This window comes from Cebus imitator, unplaced genomic scaffold, assembly GCF_001604975.1.
Source record: "Cebus imitator isolate Cc_AM_T3 unplaced genomic scaffold, Cebus_imitator-1.0 Scaffold228, whole genome shotgun sequence".
Taxonomy (NCBI): domain Eukaryota; kingdom Metazoa; phylum Chordata; class Mammalia; order Primates; family Cebidae; genus Cebus; species Cebus imitator.
The window spans coordinates 114,783-134,255 of record NW_016107543.1 but is presented as its reverse complement, the minus strand read 5'-3'; the positions used below and the strand labels follow the sequence as shown (position 1 = coordinate 134,255).

General features: G+C 53.6%; 2 protein-coding genes across 2 annotated transcripts; both read right to left on the bottom strand.

The window, feature by feature from the left end:
* Positions 1–3,626: 3,626 nt before the first annotated feature.
* On the bottom strand, positions 3,627–6,359 carry HOXB5 (homeobox B5). The gene is made up of 2 exons (XM_017497005.2): positions 5,499–6,359; positions 3,627–4,843 (listed from the first exon to the last, which is right to left on the bottom strand). The coding sequence occupies exons 1-2, from the start codon at positions 6,058–6,060 to the stop codon at positions 4,596–4,598; spliced, it is 810 nt and encodes a 269-aa protein (XP_017352494.1). The 5' UTR covers positions 6,061–6,359; the 3' UTR covers positions 3,627–4,595.
* Positions 6,360–8,093: 1,734 nt separating this feature from the next.
* On the bottom strand, positions 8,094–17,289 carry HOXB6 (homeobox B6). Its single transcript, XM_017497003.2, has 3 exons — positions 16,792–17,289; positions 10,036–10,528; positions 8,094–8,971 (listed from the first exon to the last, which is right to left on the bottom strand). The coding sequence occupies exons 1-3, from the start codon at positions 16,948–16,950 to the stop codon at positions 8,712–8,714; spliced, it is 912 nt and encodes a 303-aa protein (XP_017352492.1). The 5' UTR covers positions 16,951–17,289; the 3' UTR covers positions 8,094–8,711.
* Positions 17,290–19,473: the final 2,184 nt, after the last annotated feature.

Below are 19,473 nucleotides of genomic sequence, written 5' to 3'. Positions count from 1 at the left end.
TTTCACCATGTTGACCAGGATGGTCTCGATCTCTTGACCTCGTGATCCACCCGCCTCGGCCTCCCAAAGTGCTGGGATTACAGGCTTGAGCCACCGCGCCCGGCCTACACTTCTTTATACTTCCTCCCACCCGTTGGCCTCAGAGAAACAAAACAAAACAAATAACCAAATAAAACAAAACAAAAAAATCAAAATTGAATTGTCCACTGAGTGGTAGCCAGGCTGGCCTCAGAGGGAAAAGAGAAACTGCAGCCGTAATCTCCGGCTGTCACCTCCTGGGGCCTGCCCCCAGGTTGAGGATTTGGCAAGAGGGTGCCGGCTTGGCTTGTAGCTCAAGAGGTTGAGGCCTGGACCGGCAGGGAGAGGAAGCGGGTGGGAGAGGAGGGAGAGCAAAGCCCTGGAGAGAGTAAAGCAGCTCTCTTAGAGAGAGATGACGGGGGAAGTCTGGAGGAGAGAGTTCTTGGCACCAGAAATCCCTACACACCCCTCATTGCCTCCCCCAACTTTTCCTGGTTGGGCTCAGGCAGGACTGGTGTTCAGCTCAGGGAGCCTGAAGTGGGAAAGAGGAAAGCCCAGCCTAGGCATCTTCTCCAGGCATCTCCCTTCAAGGGTTTGGTCACTGAGGTGGAAGTGGGCACCCCACGTTGCTCTTTGCCATCCTGGAAAATCTGACCAGATATGCCTAGTAGATGTCCCTGGGCCGCCAGCCCAAGCACTCTTTATCAGAGCCTGCAGAACTGACATGAGAGGGGGCAAAGAAAAAATTCTTCAGGGGCAGGACTTGCTATATCTGGGGTTTCAGCTTCCAGGAGGGCTTTAAGAAAGGGAAGTGTAAATGGGGTTCCCCTGGAGACCCAGGTCAGACTCTCCTTTGTGGAGCTCTTTCTCTGCATGTCTGTCAACTCTGTTGCCTTGTAGAGTGGAAGACTGTGGAAGCTGTGCCTCCAGCACTTCTTTATATTTCCAGTGATGCTGGGATCCTCTGGGAGATGACCTGTGTCTCCTTTCTAAGGGATACAAATGTCCTCATTCTTGGGATGATGTGTCTTCAAACCAGGTGACTCTGCTCTTAAGTCTGTTAAGGTTCTCCCGTAAGTCAGGCTTGGGCAGGGGATAAAGAGCTCAGGTAATAGAGAATGACTTCAGGAGAGAGAGGAGAGGGAGAGAGTTCTAATGTGCCTTAATGGGGAAAAGGGAGTCTTATAACCCCATCCTTGTCCCAAAGATCGGAAGCCCCTCCCGGCACCACATGTCCAATCCCAGGAACTACCTATGGCAGTTGGTGAGCTGAATCAAGGGATGGCAGGCTGGTGACAGCAGGAGTGACAGGGTGGTTGGCCCTATGGGTCTTAAATTGGAGTGGGGGGGTCAATCTGGTGGAGAAGAGGCCTCTGACTTTTAGAAGGGTGACTTTTCCTTAGAAAATAACAGAATGTCTAGGGATCAAATCCTGAAGTCCCTCTGGTTTATGGTGCCACAAAACAAAGGCGCCTTTGAGGGTGTGCCCAGAAGAGAAGAGGGAAAAAGAGAGGAAAAAAGAGCACTTTCCTATTTTCTCTTCAAGCTCCTGAGTCGATTTCCTCCCGGCAGTTGAGGGATCTGAGTTCTTGAACTGATTTTATTTACGGAGGGCTTGCCAGAGTTCTACTTAAACCCCTAACACCTCTAGGCAAGAGAAGAAGCTCTTACCTTCCCCCACTCCTGATCAGGAATTAGGTTTTTGAATTGGAGTAGGGGGCGGGGATTGCCCCCTCTGTCTGCTCCCTAGTCTGATTTCAGGATCCTACTTCAGGTCAAGGAGAAAGATTAGCTTGGGACCAACAGGATGAAGGTGGAGGCAAAAGCAGCGCTGTGCTCCCCATCCCAGATAATCCCAATGAGGCTGTGCTCCCCATCCCAGATAAGCCCAATGAGGCCCAAGAAGATCGAAGGCACCCCCTTCTATGGGCTTCAAAGATCTGAAAGCCAGAGAGCACCCCAGGGCAAGGCAGCCCACAGCAGCCGCCTACCGGATGCTTTTTCTCAGCTCAGATGTATCCAGATAAAAGTGCCCAGCAGTGCACCCCACACACCCCTGACAAATGAATGTCATAAAGTTTGTTTCCTGAGGGTGGGGGGATAGCTGTCTCAAGATATCCAGCAGCAGCGAAGTGGCCCCCCACAATGGCCCCTTCTTTCATCAATACACACCCCTCCTTCTTGGTCCCTAAATTTCCACTGGCACTGAGGGAGCATGGATCCCCCACACAAACCCTTTTCTCCACAGAGTCAGGCACTCTTGCTGGTAAAAACCAGGCACCCCAGACCACTGAGGCCTTATGAAACTGAGAGCACTCACTTCAGGCACCCAGTCCCTTAGAACTGAGTGCATAAAACAGGCTAAATATCCCCTACACCGTCCCACAGCCCCAGCTGGAAGCTTTCCTTCTCCCAGCCCCAAGCCCCAGAGTCGCAATGGGTAAAAGCGAAAGCTGAAAGAGACTTACTGCGGGAGTGCTGGCCTGGGCCGCCGCTGCCTTCTGGGCTGGTCCTGCTGCTCTAGGCTGGGAGAGTGCTCACCTACCTCTGCCCCCTTCCCCACCACAGCGAGCAGTTAAAGTGTCACTTAACATTCTGGAGAATGTGAAATATACTGCGTGGTGTCAACTCCCCAAAACCATAAAACTAACTTTATGGACCTCACGTGACTTTCTCGAGCCAGTGAGGGGTATCTGTCTGACTTCTCGGCGATTTTTACGATCTAACTTCGAGATAAAACCCCTATCCATTTGACATCTAAATGTCATAGCGACTTTTGGGATAGTTTGCTATCGACAAAGGGGGACAAAGTCAAGGGGTGAAGGGAAAGGAGGGCCAAGTAGAGCCTCCACGACCCACGGCTGCCTCCTCACCAGCTCCCCCTCCCCCCAAGTCCAGTAAGAAGTTGGGCCAAGCTGGAAGGGATTGACCGGGTAAGTATCCAGACTTGACTCTTGCGCTCAGGGTGGAGGCTGACTTGGATGGAGGTGGACTGGGCCCTGGCCCTGGGCCAGGCTGAAGGGGGAACCAGAGGTCTTTCTGCAAAGACCCCAACTCCTAATCAAGAGGGAAGATCAGTTGGGCCCCTGGAGAGAAGGAGCCCTTGATAAGGGTAGAGAAGGCTGAGGGTGAGAGAAATCATTTGAAATCCAGCTGATTTTTTTTTTTTTTTTTTTTTTTTTTTTTGCTTTAGTTGGTGGCAGAACTGTATTGGGACTTAGAGTAGGAGACAGGGGGCTGGGCAGGCCTCTACCACTCTCAAAAGGCCAGGAGCCTCCTACTGAGGACTTAGGCCCAAATTACTTTCCCAGAAGGGTTTTCCAGAGGCTTCCTTGGCCAGCTAGTGGAAGACCAGGATGGAGTCTAGCTCAGCCTTTCCCCTGCCCCAGCCCCACACGGGGTTTCTGGGCCTTGAAGTCCCCCAGGCATGAAGGTCTGTTCCCTGGCCCAAGCACTGTTGACCAAGCCAGGGACTTACAGGACTGAGAAGAGCTGTTGGGAAGAGCCTACTTTTTCTACCCCGCACCCCAGATCTACTGAGAATGGTCCAGGATGTGCCCGGGATGGGAGAGGCAGATCCCTCGGAGAAAAGACAAGTGGAAGGGCAATGGAGTGGGGGAAACATTTATTTGACTTCAAGGAAAGCTACAAACAAATACCAAAAGCGAATCACCGAGACAGGCCCCGCAAAGACAGATTTCACACGTAGTACGGCATCCGCTCGCTCACTACAAATGGTCTTGGAAGCGAAATGGGTAAGGAACAGATGGGTCTGACCCAGACTGTCCCCATATTTACAAGCTTTGGGCCCTCTAGCCAGACCTATGGATTCACAGAGAAATACACAAGACATATTATACTGAGGATCATTTTTGTTTCCGTATACTCCCAGACCAGGCCTTGTGGGGCCTACCCAGGCAGCAGGAATTTAAATCTCACTATCTTCTTTCTCTCTTCTCAATATCACCCCTTTGGTCCTCCCCAGCCTCTTCCCACCCTAGAACCAAGCCCCTAGGAGACTTGGGCCTGGGGAGTGGGGAAGGAGGAAGAGGAGAATGAAAAGAGACTCCATCTCCGAGGCCAGTTCAGCTTGGCCCCACTGCGGTACTACCCCACCTCAACTGCTGCCCCTTAGAGAAGTTTCCAGCTGAAACTCAAAATACAGTGATCATCCTTTTATAAATAAGTTAGAACACAGATGGGGAGGGGAGAGTTCACATTAAACATGCGAATTTCTTTTTTTTTTTTTTTTCCTGGGGGAAGGACTGCAACCACAGACACAAACATTCAGAAACACTGGTGGATTTGGGGCAAGCGGAAAGGAGTTGGGAGCATGTAGGGAAAATAATAATAATTATTATTATTAACAATAATAACAAGATAACCAGTCCAGGAGAGAGGGAGCCACAGGAAGACCTAAGACCAAACGAAATATCGAAATATCTTAACACAAGGCTGGGGCGAGGCAGGCTTGTGGGAACCGGTCCCCAGCGGGCTGCGGCAGTGCGGGGAGGATTGAAGGGGCCAGGGCTGGGGGTGGCACGGGCTCTTGGGCCGCTGGGCTCCTCTGGGCGGGCTCAGGGCTGGAAGGCGCTGCCGGCTGTAGCCAGGCTCATACTTTTCAGTTTGTTGTCCTTCTTCCACTTCATGCGCCGGTTCTGGAACCAGATCTTGATCTGGCGCTCCGACAGGCAGAGTGCATGGGCGATCTCGATGCGCCGTCGCCGGGTCAGGTAGCGGTTGAAGTGGAACTCCTTTTCCAGCTCCAGGGTCTGGTAGCGGGTATACGCGGTCCGGGCCCTTTTCCCGTCCGGCCCAGTCATATCTGGAGCAGAGAGAGGAAAGCCGCAGGCAATGTTATTCCGGTTAAGGGAGGGGGCACTGGGCGGGAGGGGGCGGGGGAGCAGGACCCAGGCGTCCCGGCACCCAGCTCACCACTGCTCCAATCCTCTCTACTCCAGATGCCCACATTCAAGCTCGATTTCAGTACCCCATTTTCCCGCATCCACCACTTCTGCCGGCAGCCAATGCGCCCGGCTTTGTCTCTTGCTCACTCCTAGTGCCTCACCCTTGGCTGGGCTCAGGCGGCCGCTTGCCCCGGAGGGAGGAGAGCGGTTGCACTTTTGCCCCGGAAAGCTCCTTTTACTGCTCACCCTTTCTTTGCTAGCGGTAGTCTCAAAATTTCAGGGGTAAGCAGGACTCTTCCCCACATTACATGAACCCCATCCTTTATCCTAATGCAGGAATAGCTGGGCTAATAAAAACCTAATCCGAAGCTGGGAACAAATTATTTAAAATACCCCCCATCATAGAGAGACCCTGTTTGGCTCTGTCTACAAAGCTATGAGGCCCCTCTCAGAGACTTCTCCCCCTTGGAAAAATAAATCTATATTTGGGGGAAAGCCAGGCTCTCCTTGTCCCCCCATCCCACCCCAAAACGCAGAGAAGGAAAGCTGAGAAGACAAAAAAGAGAGAATTACCGTGGCTGATGTGAAGCTTCCTCATCCAGGGGAATATCTGCGGAGTCTGCCCCTCGGGCGCGGCTGTGGAGGTGGCCATGGGCTCTGGCTGCGCCCGAGCTAGGCTGGGGCTGCTTAGCTGGCTCGCCGCTTCCTCAGGCTCCGAGGACGCGCTGGCCTCGTCTATTTCGGTGAAATTGGCGCTGGAGCTGGCCGAGGTCGCCTGGTCGGAGGGGGACGAAGCAGAGGGCTTGACGCCGTGGCTGTCGCCGTTGGTGCAGGGCAGGGACTCGGGCGAGGACAGGGAGCAGCTCGAAGCTGCTTGCCTGAAGCGGGGCTCCTGGGCGGGCGCGGGGAAGGCGCGCGAGCTCTCGCCCACCGCCCCAAAGTGGCTGGAGGAGGCCGAGGAGCGGTTGACGCTGAGGTCCATCCCATTGTAATTGTAGCCGTAAGAGCCGGTGTGCATGGCAGCGGGATCCCTGTAAGAGCCGCTCAGAGAGCTGCCACTGCCATAATTTAGCAACTGATAGTCCGGGCCATTTGGATAACGCCCCGAGAAGGAGTTTACAAAGTACGAGCTCATTTGGGTGATTTTGGAGGGCTTGATTTGTGGATCGTGGTCGTTATAACCCTGTGCTTCACGATTTATGATGTATTAATGAATTATAGCGATGCACTGTACTTCGTTTTGCTATGTATGCGGCCAAATATGGGGGGGGGGTTGGAAGGGGGGTGGGGGGGCGTTAGGGAATCACGTGCTTTTGTTGACCAGTCGTAAATTCTCGCTGATGACCTCAAGAGGTAATTCATGCTCTATGGTTACAAATAATGACGATCCGAGAATCGTTAGGGCCGATTCAATGCGAGCCTCCGAGAGAGGGGGGAAAAAAGAAGGGGGAGAAACAGGGAGAAGGTTGGCGTTGGCCTCTGAGCAGAGCGCGCCACCTCCCGGCGATCGACGGGAGCGCGGGCGGGAGACCGCCATGGCGGCTGCGGCTGCCTCCCTGTTGGCTCTCTGCAGCCGCCGGGAGAGAAAGAAACCCGGCCAAGGCTCAGCCACAGGGTTGAGCGTTTTAGAGCAGGCGTTAAGCTTTTTACCCAATTTCTTGTGGGTGGGGTTAGCCTCTCTACTTGGGTCCTTCTCCTTACATCATCATCGTCGTTATTATTTTAACTTTGGATGAGAAGATCAAAGATTAAGTTGCTTTTCCCTTTCTCCGGCTTTGCAAGTCTCTGAATTGGGGGCGGAAATGGGGGAAGGGTTGGAAGTTGTGTGTGAAAAACAATTATTGCAACGGTTTTTCCCCCGGAGCTCAGCCCGACCTGCATCCTGGAGGGACTGCTATTGCTGTCCACAGCTCCCAGGCCGAGCGTGGGGCTGGACAGGAGGCTTGAAAAAGCAGCAGGAGACACGTTCACTTCTCCTGGGCCACTTGGAAGTTCGAAATCCCCTTCCTGACCTCCTTGGTGTTCCTTAGCCCAGGCCTGGGGAGTGGCAGAGCAGGACAGGGACCCCAGAAGCCCAGCACAGCTGGGGCTAAGCGGCCTAGTTGCCGAAAAGACTGCAGCGGCCACCGTGTCCGGGGCTTGGGTTTGAGTAGTAACATGTGTCTGCGAGTTTGTAAAGCAGGACCCCTTCCCCTCCTCCTCGGCTACTGCATTCGGAGGCCCGACTCCAGGCCCCTCATTCGCAGCTGGGCAGTTTGAGAATTTCCCTGGTGGCAGCCGCCTTCCCGGAAAAGGGGTTCCAAGGACCCGCACGGTTTGTTGAGCACGCTGGGCGCCCAGAGACCGCCGCAGCAGGGCCCCTATTAGGAGTCGACAATTTTCTTTGAAAAGGGACCAAGAGGGTGGAGGAATAAAGGAAAACAGTGTCCACAGCTTGCCCTCTGGGTGCCCGTGGGAGCGGAGAGAGAATGGGCCGTTCTGGGTTGAGAGGATGACACTAAATGCCCCATCACCTGGCCTCCTGCCCTGGGGTCTCCAAGGAGCAAGGGAAAGCCGTGCCCCTTGGCTTGTGCCTGGCTGGTGGCTTTACATTCCCCTACTTCTGGCTGATCTCCTACTTGAGGTGGGAAGGGGCACCTGGAGCCTTCAGCTGCAGGGCGAGAGATACCCGGTGGCCCCATTTTTCAGTCTCCAGAGCCACAGGCAGGGAGCAGAGGGCCAAGGCTGGTGAAGACCTGGCCATGTGGACAGCCCTAAGGCCAGGGGCCTCTGCAGAGGTGAGAACAGAAAAGTGCTGCAGAGGCCCCCAGACTCGATGGCTCCATCTCCACAAGAGAGCATTGGGGGCCTCAGTGGCTCCTTTAGTGCTGTAGACACAGGAGGAAAGGCTAAAGAATGAGAGAGAAACAGCCCCTCTCCATCCCCCAATCCTGCACGGGGAGAGGAGGCTGTGAGCCTCAGCACCAGGGAAACGCAGCGCTGGGGCTTGGCCAGGACAGATCATCGCTCCGGCCTTTATCTCAGCTGTAACTTCCCAGTCGAACAGGGCCCGCTACGGCGGGCCAGGGCTCTCGCCTTTGCTGAAGATTCCTGGCTCAGGAAAGATGGAGAGGCTGGGGGTTGGGGGAGAGGAAAAAATGGCAGGGGAAGATCGGAGGTGACCGAGCGTTGAGTTTTCACATCTTTATTATTATTATTAATATTAATATTATTACCGAAGTATTTCACGTCCAGAGCTAAGACAAGACTACAAACACAACACATAGAAAATTAATAAAATAGAACTTTGTTTTCTTCTGAGGCTCCTCTTCTTACTTCTAGGTAGTATGTGCTCCTTCCAGTGGCTTTAGGGAGAGGGTGGGAGAGACGACAGATCTGGGGTCAGGGAGTCTTCGAGGCCCCCGCTGAGGGGACAGCGAATCTACCTTTGAACCGTGCACCGGGGACATGGACGAAATGAGATGCGACAGGGACAAGAGCATTTTGCTCTGCTTCCAGGAAACATCAAGTGAGTCCGATCCTCAGTTCTCACTGGGAAGCCTGATCAGGCTGAGGCGGGTTTCTCGGGAAAGAAGGGCGAGGGTGGGCTCGAGCAGTGAGGCTTCTGAGCACCAGCCGGGAGCTGTGCGGGCGGGGGCGTCCAGGAGAGCGCTGGCCCCGCCTGTCGTGTGCCAAAGAGCAAGTCTCCTGGCTCTCCCACCCGAGAGCCTTCCTTCCCCGGGCTCTCCGACGCCCTTGGCTCCCACAGGCCTTTCCCCTCTCGTCCTCCCTCCCTTTCCAGCACCTTCACTCGGCAGGTTTTTCTTCCTCCTCCTCGGCACTGAGCTGAGAAGCGCTGAGCAGTTTGCTCTCCTTTTTCCACTTCATGCGTCGGTTCTGGAACCAGATCTTGATCTGCCGCTCCGTCAGGCACAGTGCGTGCGCGATCTCGATGCGCCGCCGCCGCGTCAGGTAGCGATTGTAGTGAAACTCCTTCTCCAGCTCCAGCGTCTGGTAGCGCGTGTATGTCTGGCGGCCTCGCCGGCCGCTGGGCCCAAAGGAGGAACCTGTTACGCAGAGTGGAGATGCTGAGGCCTGGGGTCAGCAGGCCCAGGGCCCCCTCTCCTAGTCGACCCTCGAACACAGACTCCAGTCTGCACCCTGTACCGGGATGCCCTCCACTCTCCCGGTTCCCTTCCCCCTTTTCGCATTCCTCCAGCGCCCCCTCCAGATTCCCTCCTGGTCTCCTAGGCCTGTGCTGCCTGTCTAGACTCTAGATGGGGGAGGGGAGGAGCAGTTTGAACTCCCACCTGAGCCTGGGGGGAGGGGCTGGCCAGGTGTGTGTCTTCCTAGTTGCATTTTGTCTTTCCCTCCCTTTCCATCCATCCAGCTCCCCCCACCCCGCCCACCCAATGATAAATCCAGGCCCTTAATCCATAATGACGTAGATCGATCCATAGTCCACATTAACGGCTCCTCACTTTCTAGTCTGGCTAATGGACGTCAATTGGGACTTAAGGCCAACAAATAATCCAACCTGAGAGCCCGAGCCTGTTTCTCCCTCTCCCTCGCTCTGCCTGCTCCCTCTCTCTTCCTTCCCCTTATTCCTCCTCCCTCCTCTAACTACCACCCCTTTCCTGGTGCCTCATCTTGCCACAGCCCCCCACCCTCCGGAAAACACAGTCCCAGACACACTCAACTCTTCCTCTCCAGCGTCACCCCCCACCCCCTTGCATGACGCACTCCGTTTTTAATGGAGCCGTCTTTGGTTGGGGGACCCTACCAGGGCTGGGAGAGGGGACAGGAGCTCCAAGTAAAGCCAAGCCAGTGACTGTGGTCCCCTGCTCCCTTCCTTGTCCTGGAACCCCCGGCTCTGGCCAGGCGCCCCAGGAGAGTCCACTCGCTCCCCCTGGCTCCCAGCACGGCTGGGACTTTGCAAACTTTGTAACTCCTGCCTACCAGGGGACAGGCGAGAAACGCCAAGCAGGCGCCCAATCTTCTTTTATCTCCTAACCGAGATGCCCACCCAGCACCCTGTGGGAGAATGGGGAGGGGAAACGCTCACTAGTTCTATGTCCCGGGGTGGGGGCCCACGGGAGCCAGGGCGACGGCGACGGGGAGTCTCACTCACTGTTGCACGAATTCATCCGCTGCATCCACGGGTAGACCGGAGTGGAGCACTTCTGCTCTTCCGTCTCGCCGAACACGTTCTTGTCCTGCGCGCAGTCAGACTTCCGCGGCTCGGGGTGGAACTGGGGCGGCTCGTCGGCGCTGGAGAGTGCGCAGGCCGACTCCTTCTCCCGGTAGAAGGCCGGCGCCGGCCCGTAGTCGCAGGGCGCCGCTCGGCCGTAGCCACCGCCCGCCGGCGGGTAATAGGAGGAAGTGGCAAAGCCCTTGTCCTGACCGGGCCCTGGCCCATACGGCGCGGGGTAATGCCTCAGCGGGTCCGCATAGCCCGACGAGTAGAGCGGTAGCTGGCCCAAGAAGGACTCCTGCCCGCTGGCCAGAGTGACGGGGAAGGTGGAGTTCACGAAATAGGAACTCATTGGGAGGGGAGGCGCGCGTGGCCGCTGCTGCTCCGCCGGGTTTATGATTTGTTGTGTTTTATAGTCCGAGCGCCGCGCCTATTAGTAGTATATCCGAGATTGGGTTTTAGCTGAGGGGGGATGGCGAGGTGCCAGTGAGGGCCAGAAGGAAATACAACCATCTGATCCAACACTGACCAATGGCAGAGGCAGGAATTGTCAAATAGCACCCAGGAGGAGCGCAGCCCGCACGAGGGACCCGCGCACAAACCTATCAACCTTTTTTTCTCCTTTTCCTTCTCCTTCCTCTCTCTCTCTCCCCAACAACACAACGCGTCCTGTTCCACCTACGTAGGATCTGTGAAATAAGCTCTGTGCCTTTGAGGGAGAAGGGAGCTTTTAGATTGAGACCACCCCACTCCCGGGTGATTAAATAAATGTATCTCTTCCCCACCCCACGCAGGATAGGAAAAATTTAATTGTGTTTTCAGAAAAGTTAACCCCTGCGTTGCTTGGGCCCCTTCCTTCCAGGGAGGGGTGGGTATATGTTTCCGAATCTCCTTGAGAGAGAGAGAGCTAAAGAAGGTTTGTTTCTAGGGTTTTGTGGTGGTAGAAGGTGAGAAGAGTTCTCCGCTAAGACGAGAAAGAAGAAACACCCTCCTCCCCAGGTTTCGAACTTGGTTTTTCCTGTTTATCAGATCTGCCTTTCTCCTCCAAGCCTCGGGTTATTGTTCCTGCTTCTCCACAACCCTTCTGATCTGAGGGGGCAGGCCAGATCCCACTACCTAGGAGACCCAGAAGACTGGGAGCTGGCAGGAGGGTCTGAGCCCAAGCTTCCCCCTCTGGCTCTGTGGCTAGGCTGGGAGCTTCTTGGAAGGCAGTGTCCCGACAGCTGCCCAAGACATCCTGCTTGCTTCTAGTATGCAGCTGCTCACTCTTGGCAGGGGAAGGGGCACTGGGGAAAGGGACTAGCCCTGTCCTCACTTGGTGATGTGGAGTGAAGGAGTCAGGGCTATCCCTCAGCCTAGGTGACTTTATTTGTCTGATCCCCGTCCTGCCTGTAACCCTCACTCCAGCACCCTCTGCAATCTCAAGAATAGCCTGGGCTATAGGATTTTTAGGAATCAGAGATGTCCCAGTAAATCTGGGCACGAGGAAGAAATCATTCCTCTTTCAGTTGTAGGTCTTCAAACCCTCCTGATAGTTGAGGCAGTCAGAGGCCACCAGGAAGAAAGACACCCCCACTCCTCTTCCGAGTCTCTGTAGGAGCTGGCAGTTCTTTTTAAAATTAATTCTTTCCCAATACTTGGTTTTTGCTCTAGTTTGATAGGGAGAGAAGGATGTTTGAGTTCTCCTGGGGACTCAGCAGGCAGCTTCCAGCCATCAGCCGGCGTCCCCTCTCCCTTCTGTCTGTCTCAGCATTGCTACAATTCCCGCTCACACCCCACGTTTGTATCATCAGCTTTGCTGCCTTACAAGCTTGGGTGTGTGAGAGAGTGTATGTCTCTGGCTCTTTCATCCAAGGAAAATGAGCATTGAAAGCCCAGGCTGGGAGACAGGGCCACAGTACTTTCCAGCCTTCTAATATGCATACACAGGCCAGGTAGTGAAGGATGACAACCCTCAGACCTGGGGACAAAAAGGGGTTGGGGCATGGAACAAAGTCAGATGTCAGGCCAGGCTGACCCTCCTCTGTCTTGTCCTTCCTTTGGGCTCTTTTTTCTGGCTGAGCTCTGCCTGCTGAAGATAGTATACAAGACACTAGGGAGGGTGGTAGAGGGCTGAGCTTGGAGGACCAAGGGTGGGAACTTATTAGGTTGCAACATGGTCTCCAAGGCTCTCTGAACTCAGGGCAACTTCTAAGCTGTAACTTAATGGCAAACTGGCCATCCCTGGATGTCCCTCCAATCACTTCCTGACCCTATGGGAGTTTTTGATAGGCATTTAAGAAAATAAATTAAACCCCCCTGATGATGAAGAACAATAAATATTCCAAATCTAGCTATGGTTGTGCTCACTTCTAGAATGGACTAGGGGCCATTTGAACAGAGGGAAAAAAGTGGGAGACAGTGCTTGCATGCACCTCCTCCCACTGCTGAGGCTGAGCCCTGGGTCTCAGCCTTCCCTGCCTCCTCCCTGGCCACAATGTCCCCATCCTACCACTAAATAATGCAGTCTTCTCGGTAGAGTCTGAGCAAAATGAGATCTGGTGAGGAAGGGAGCATTTCCCTGTGACAGAAGCAGGAAAATAATTGTCTTATCCTTAGAGTGACAGCCCCCAAATTAACCTCACCTCTGCAGGTTGCTTGTCTGGAGATGGAGCCCCTCTGGGCAGGGCCTGGGCGCCTGGAGTCAGGCATGAAAGGAAATAGCGCCTCATCGCTCTTATCTAAACCCAGAGGTATTTATGAGCGTTTATTCGTCTGATCCGTTTGTTTGGGAAAAAGAGCAGGCAGGCAGGGCTGGCCAGAGACCGACTGGTTTCTGGGGCCAGATCCCTACGAATCTGTCTGTGGTTCCATCCACCGACGTCTGTCTGTCTCCATGGGGGAATATGTAAATACACAGCGGGCACAGAATTCTGCCAGTCTAGGGTGTCTCTCCCTGCCTCAACGAGGAAGCGTGTGTTCAGAGAGATGGATAGAAATGTGTACCAATTCTTGAGTACGTAACTGAGGGATTGTACCCCACAGGCAGGATTTATAATTGTAATTTTCTCTGCTGTGAGTCTGCAGTCCTGTGGGCAAGCTAAGACATTTCAGCTCTCAGGAAAATGTTTCCTAAGTTGTGTTTAGTTCAGGAGTAAAATTCTTGATAGGTAACCTCAGGAGAGATATTTGCCTTTGTGTGTGTGTGTCTGTGTCTGTGTGTCTGTGTGTGTGTGTGTTATGATGTGTGTGTGGAGGGGGCTGAGACATAGTCCAGGCTTCCAATTTCCTCTAAGCTATAAAGCCCTCCCCCTCAGCTCTTTGGGGTGGTGAGCACCTTCCCTCACCACCCCCAACTTTCGTTGGGATAGTGTTGGATGAAAACATTTCAATCCAATTCTCGTCCTGGACTCTGTTTCTCTGGGTTTGGGGAACATAAATGTTACCAGGGGTACTGAGTGATTACTCCCATAGGTTGGAGGAGGCTCTTTAGAGGAGACACATTGCCCCAAAATCGGCCCCGGCAAATCAAGGTACAAAGACTTCATTTCCATTATGCAAATGAGCAGCATACTCTTTGATCTTTAGGGGGAGCGGGCAGTAGCGCTGAGCCCACTCTCCCAGTTTCCTACCCCCAGGCCCAGAAGCACCCCAAGGGTACTAAAGTGTTTCAATACCCTGTACCATCTCGACTTCTCTACCTGTCCTTTGGATTGCCCAAAAGCAAAACAATTTCGGAGGGGCCCAAGACCTTCTAGGCTGGCTCCTTCAGGGCCTCGCCTACAGCAACTCGCTGAGCCCGGCCTTATAGCCGCCGGAAAGTCACTCTCACTGCGGAAAAGCTGAAAAGAGCTGCTCCAGAGGCCCAGGCTCCAGAGGCACCGGAAAGTGCGGGGGCCGCAGCCGCAATGTTTGTCCCCAGCACCACCAGGTCCCTCGACCTCGTCAGCTCCTCTAGCCCTGGGCCAGACTCTGGCAACACCTTGGCTTGCCTGGTACCACAGGCAATTTCCTGGAACCCGTCTCCCAGGAACTAGGACCACAGCACCTTTAAAGAAACTGCCAGAGCTTCCTCCTACGGCTTGAAAGCCGGAGCTAATCAGTAACCCGTGAGACAGGGGCCAATATTCAAACGTTCAAACGCGGCAGTGGAGGCGCAGAGCCCAGCCCTGGCCACCCCCTCCTGGGAAGGCGGTCGAGTTAAGCCAGTATAAGGGGTCCAACAGGAACGGAAATTACGACGGTGTGGTTCCTTAATGATTGAGCCCCAGTTCCACTACTAATTTTTTTCCCAAATCATATGTACGTCGACCTCGCTTGAAACGATCGAGAATGGGGGAAGGGAGCGGCACTCACTTGCAGACACCAACAGTTTCCAGAAAACTCAGTTCAATTCCTTCACCATGGACCCACCAACCAAGGAACTGGCAAGACCCACCAGCCAACCAGGAGAACACAGACCCGGTTGTCTTTTGACAACCGAGTGGAACTGCCGGGGCCGCCGCGGCCCCCTCCCTTGGCTGAAAAGAAAACCAAATAAACCTTGAAACAGCCTTGGCTTCGGATCTCTCAAGCGGCCTCATTCTCTCCCGCGCCTTGGTGGGGTGGGGGTGAGGGAGGGGGTGGGGATGGCGGTGGGGGTCTTGGCTCTGATCCCTCCACCCTTTGGTTCAGGGCCCCTGGTCACTGGATGCAGAATTAGACCTTTTTAAATGTGTCGTAGAGGAAGCCGCTTCCCCTTCCCCTCCCAGCCTCCAGGTTTGAGGCTGGGATGGGCGGGAAGGGTGAGGGGGCGGGGAGAGTGGGGAATTGAGGATGATGGGTGGAGGAGAGACTTGTTCTGTTCTCTAACCCATACCAGGGAACCAAGATCCAGCTGAGAGCGTCGGCGTGGGCCCGAAATCCCCCGAATCCCGTGGACCCTGCGCAGCCAGGGCTCCAGGCGTCGGGCACTGCCCGGGCAGTGTCGCGGGGTTTGCGGCGCCGAAGCCGCGTGTCTCCGAACGGACGGTAGATGGCAGCAAACCGCATAATTTGGGTCACAGTGAACTGTCTAAGGGAGGATTTATAACCCTCCAAGACTACAGGAGAAAAAGACCTTTAGTGTGGGTGGGTTTGGGAAATGTATCCCTTGAGAATAAGCCTTGAGTGCCGTGGATGCTGGCGGAGACCTCTCGCTACGAAACCGAGCGGTCCCTTCCGGCGCCCAGGCCGGGCCTGAGCCTAGGGCATCTACCCCGGGCCCCAGAGCCCCTTCTTCCGCGCCACAAGTGGCCCTCTCCCAGCTTAGGACTGAAATAATAAATATACCCCCACTTCCAACACACCCCAGGCCCTGTAACTCCGGAGCGACCAGAGGCTCGAGGCTGAACGTCCTGCATCTGGTCTTAAGAAAGAGAAAAGCAATCACATGTTCGTGCAAACCAAACTAAATCACAATCTCTCCTGCCCTCCACAGCCAACTTCACTTATCTCTTAGCTGGAAACTTCCCCCAGAAGCTCCCTTGCCCAATTTTTAAGTCCTTGCCTCAAGGCTGGCTCCTACTTCCACCCCACCAGCTACTTGAAGAATCTCTGTCTCCTGCCCAATGGTTCTCCGCCCTCCCCACACCCCTAGAAGGCCTGACTGAGAGATAAATTGGACACCCGGGGGACGGGACTGCCTGAGCTCAGTGCCAGTTAGCTTTCCAGTTTAAACACCACTAGGTCCCTTAACTGGATTTTCTTATTTTCTTCTTTCATTTCTTTCTTTTTTGTTTTTATTTACAAGCCTAAAACAAAAACGCACTTAACAGCTTATTCACAATCACCACGTTTGGACCCAGGAAAGTTTGAAATGTTATCATATCAGACACACACGGCAATTTTTTCCTCCACCGAAATCCACACATCCCATACCAATACAATGCAAATAATAGAATCAATATCGCGCAGAAACCAACAGCTGTAACCTACCGCATTAAAACCACAAAACTGTCTCCCTGCAGAGCGAGGCTCCCTCCTGCGTGAGTGGCGAGAGACTTGGGCATGCTCGGGCAAGCTTCCTGGGGGGGGAGGGTCTCCCTCATTTTTGGTGTCTCCACCCACAGCCCTTTAATTTCAAAAACGTCTCCGAAGGGAGATAGTGAACATTTCTATGTAAATTGTCTTTTCTGTGTTTCTCTAGACGCCTCCTCTCCCTCGCCGGCCTTGGCGGAGATTCCAGGCCCAACAGAGACCAGGACGTCCCTTAGCGCCACCGCCCCACATGCCAATGCTGCCGGGAACCCGGCGATATCCGCACCAGGCAAGAGAACTGCGCGGGGGCAATAGCCAGAGGCTGGGACAAGGGAGGGATGGTAGGAGGAGGAGGGGGCAAACCCACGGAGGCCATAACAACTGACTTCTTTGGGTGCCACTGAAGCACAGGTGCCCCTATCCTCTCTTTCGCGGTCCCCTTGTTTGAGTCTCTCCTCCAAGCTTAAAAAGGCAACTTAGAGCTTGTCTCCTGGCCCCCTTTATATTCGTCTTCTCGCTTCCCCTGCCTTGGCTCCCCCTCCAGGAAGCAGCCAACCCTCTCCACCACCGAATTTCCTGGGAAGCTTCTCCCTGCAGCGCCCAGAGGTGGGGTTCAGCCCCGTCTTGGAGTAGGGGAGGAGGGAGAAAAACCCAAGCCCCACCCCCCTACAAAAGCGATGCAAAAGAACCCGAAGAAAATTGTAGAATCTCCCTTACCTTTGCAGACCTTGGGATTTTTTTTCCCCTCTGGATTGAAAGGAATGGGGAGGGAGGAAAGAAGGAGCATTCAGTTTCTTCTTCAGCTTCCAGATAATATTGTCCCAACGTGAGAGCCGTCGCTTCCCCTTCTCTGACTTGGGAGAGAGGGTGTTTCATTTTTCTGACATTTGCATAGAAAATGGAGTAAGTTCTGGCTTTGAAAAATAGTATCAGGCTGCAGTCCTGGGCAGATTGTCCATTTACCCTCCATGATGACTAAAATCCCAGATCAGTGAGCAAATTAACTTAGGAATCAAAATTATTTTTGGTTCTCTCTTTGTGTAATTCCCACCCCTCCTGCTCTCTCTCTCCCTCTTTCGCTCTCTCTCTCTTTTCTCCTCACCCCCCTCTCTCGTCCTCTCTCTCTTTTGCTCTATCGAGCTGATACTGAAGTATAAAAATATCAAGAGGCTGGAGCCCTGAAGGACGACAGTGCTCCGACCTAGGTGTGGTGTCCAAAAGAATGCTGCATTATAACCACCAGGGAAATGATAAAAAGTTCATGTTCACGATCGCCCGGCCACATGACCGGCGCCGGCCAATCGCTGGATTCAACCACTCATAAACTTCTATCACAAAGTTGTAAATTTTCATAAAACAACAAGGAATTTATTGCATTTCTTCATGGCTGCTCCACCAGCAACCCTTTTCTCAGTCGCCATCTTCTTTTCTTCTCCTTCTCTCCTTTTGGGGAAACCCCAATCTGAGAAGGGGTGAGATTTGGGGGGGCAGAGAATCAGAGTGGAGAAGCTATAAAGGTGCAGCTGGAAAGGGGGTTCTTTTCCGAACCTCCCTATTTTCCACATGCTCCCTCCTCTAATAAAAGTCTACCCCAAATCTGCAGAGGGACTGTTCTGAGGCAATTTTGGGGTGAGACGGGAGCAGAAGCCGGTGTCTAGTGTCTAGAATTGCCATCCGCACGTGGGCAAAATGAAAGCTTCGGTGTTCCCTCTCCCCCGCTGAACTGGCCCCCTCATTCCTAGCCCTGTAAATGGCAGGACACCCACCTGTGAGGCTTGCAGCATTGCGGGCGAGGGGGCCTTAGATCCCCCAGGGCTTAGTTTTTGCCCCAGGAGGAAAGGTAGCTTGGATGGGGGGGTGGGCAAGGCTGATAGTCTGACAACCAGAGTCTCGCCTCCGCAACCCAGAAACTGGGGGAGGGTCAAGCCGGATCCTGGCCTCTCCCGCCCAAATGCAGGCAAGTCCAGGTTCCCTATTGACAGCTCCCCGCGCTCTCCAGGGGTTTACGTGGTCAATAATGGGGGAAAATGCAGGTTTAGAAGACTTTCACAGACAAATTCAAATTCAACAGATCATCCTAAAACCAACCCTCCTTCCTCTTTCTTTCCAAAGTCTGTTTTTTAAATTTAAATAATCCAGCGTTTATAATCGAATAAATGCTAAAAATCAGTTCGGCGATTCTAGCTGCATAGACACCACCCTCCAGGTCTTGATCCTGCAATCAGCGGGTATTTGAAAGCAAAAAATAAAATAAAAATTCAGCCCAGGTCTCCCAGGTCCCCTGAAATATCCCCATATTTCAAGTTGAGCTACCAATGACCAAATTCAGGAAACGAAATAACCTCCCCTGCCCCAATTTTTTTTTTTCTCTCTCTCTCTCTGTGCTGCGGAGAAGGTTCCAGGCTGCTGTCGGCGGCGCGGAGATCGGGCGGAGAGGCGCGGAGGAAGCCCGGGGCGTGGCGCGGCCAGGCTCCGAGAGCGGCCGGGATGCGGCCACACCGCCCAGGCTCTTGCTGCCGGACTCATTCCCTTCTCCACTCCCCATTTTAAAGTTTTATTTGGGTCGCTTGTGTCAGTTTAGAACGAGATAAATTAAGACAAAGGAAAGTAAAATAAATCGAAATAAAATAAAGGACTAGCTCTTGCCGAAAATGTTTGTCGAGCGAGCAGGAAGCCGTGAGCGCCCTAGCTGGAGGCTGCTGTGCGCGGACTGAGAGCCTCTACTCCCTGGCGTGGCCTCCACCCAACGCCACCCAAGAAGCCGGAGTGGATTTGGGTGTTCATTTCCCTTTCCTTCGGCTCTTCCTTCGTATGGGGCCTGGCAGCTTGGATTTCAGCTCTGTCTCTGTGCCCGCCGAGCTGCAGCCCACATCCAGATCCCGCAGCTTGGTTTCCAGGCCTGAATGAGGAAGCGGGTTTGTGGAACTGTGAGGTTTTTGTTGTTTTGAGAGCGTGTGTGACTAAGCATGTGGGCTCCTGAATGCGTTTACTTGGGGGCAAATGTGAATTTGTGTTTATAAGCCAATGTGTGAATGTGCGTTGGTATCAATGTATCTGTGAGTGAGTGTGAATGTGTGTTTACTTGTGAGTGTGTGTGAACATGAATGCGTATGTTCTGGGCATGGAGCTGGGATTATATGAATGCTTGTATGTTTATTTGTTAACATATGGATATGAGTGTTTGTGACCGTGACAGTGTGGATATGTGTGATGTCAACCTGTAAACACATGTGATTGTGTGCATCATGTATCTCAATGTGTGTAAAAGAGTGTAAAGGGAATGCATGAGTGAAATATCGGGGTTCACTAGTTGGCAGCCCCAACCCAGAGCAGAAGGAACCAAGAAAAAGAACAAACCCAGCGCATAAATGAACCTGCATCAGAAGTCAGAGCCAAGGG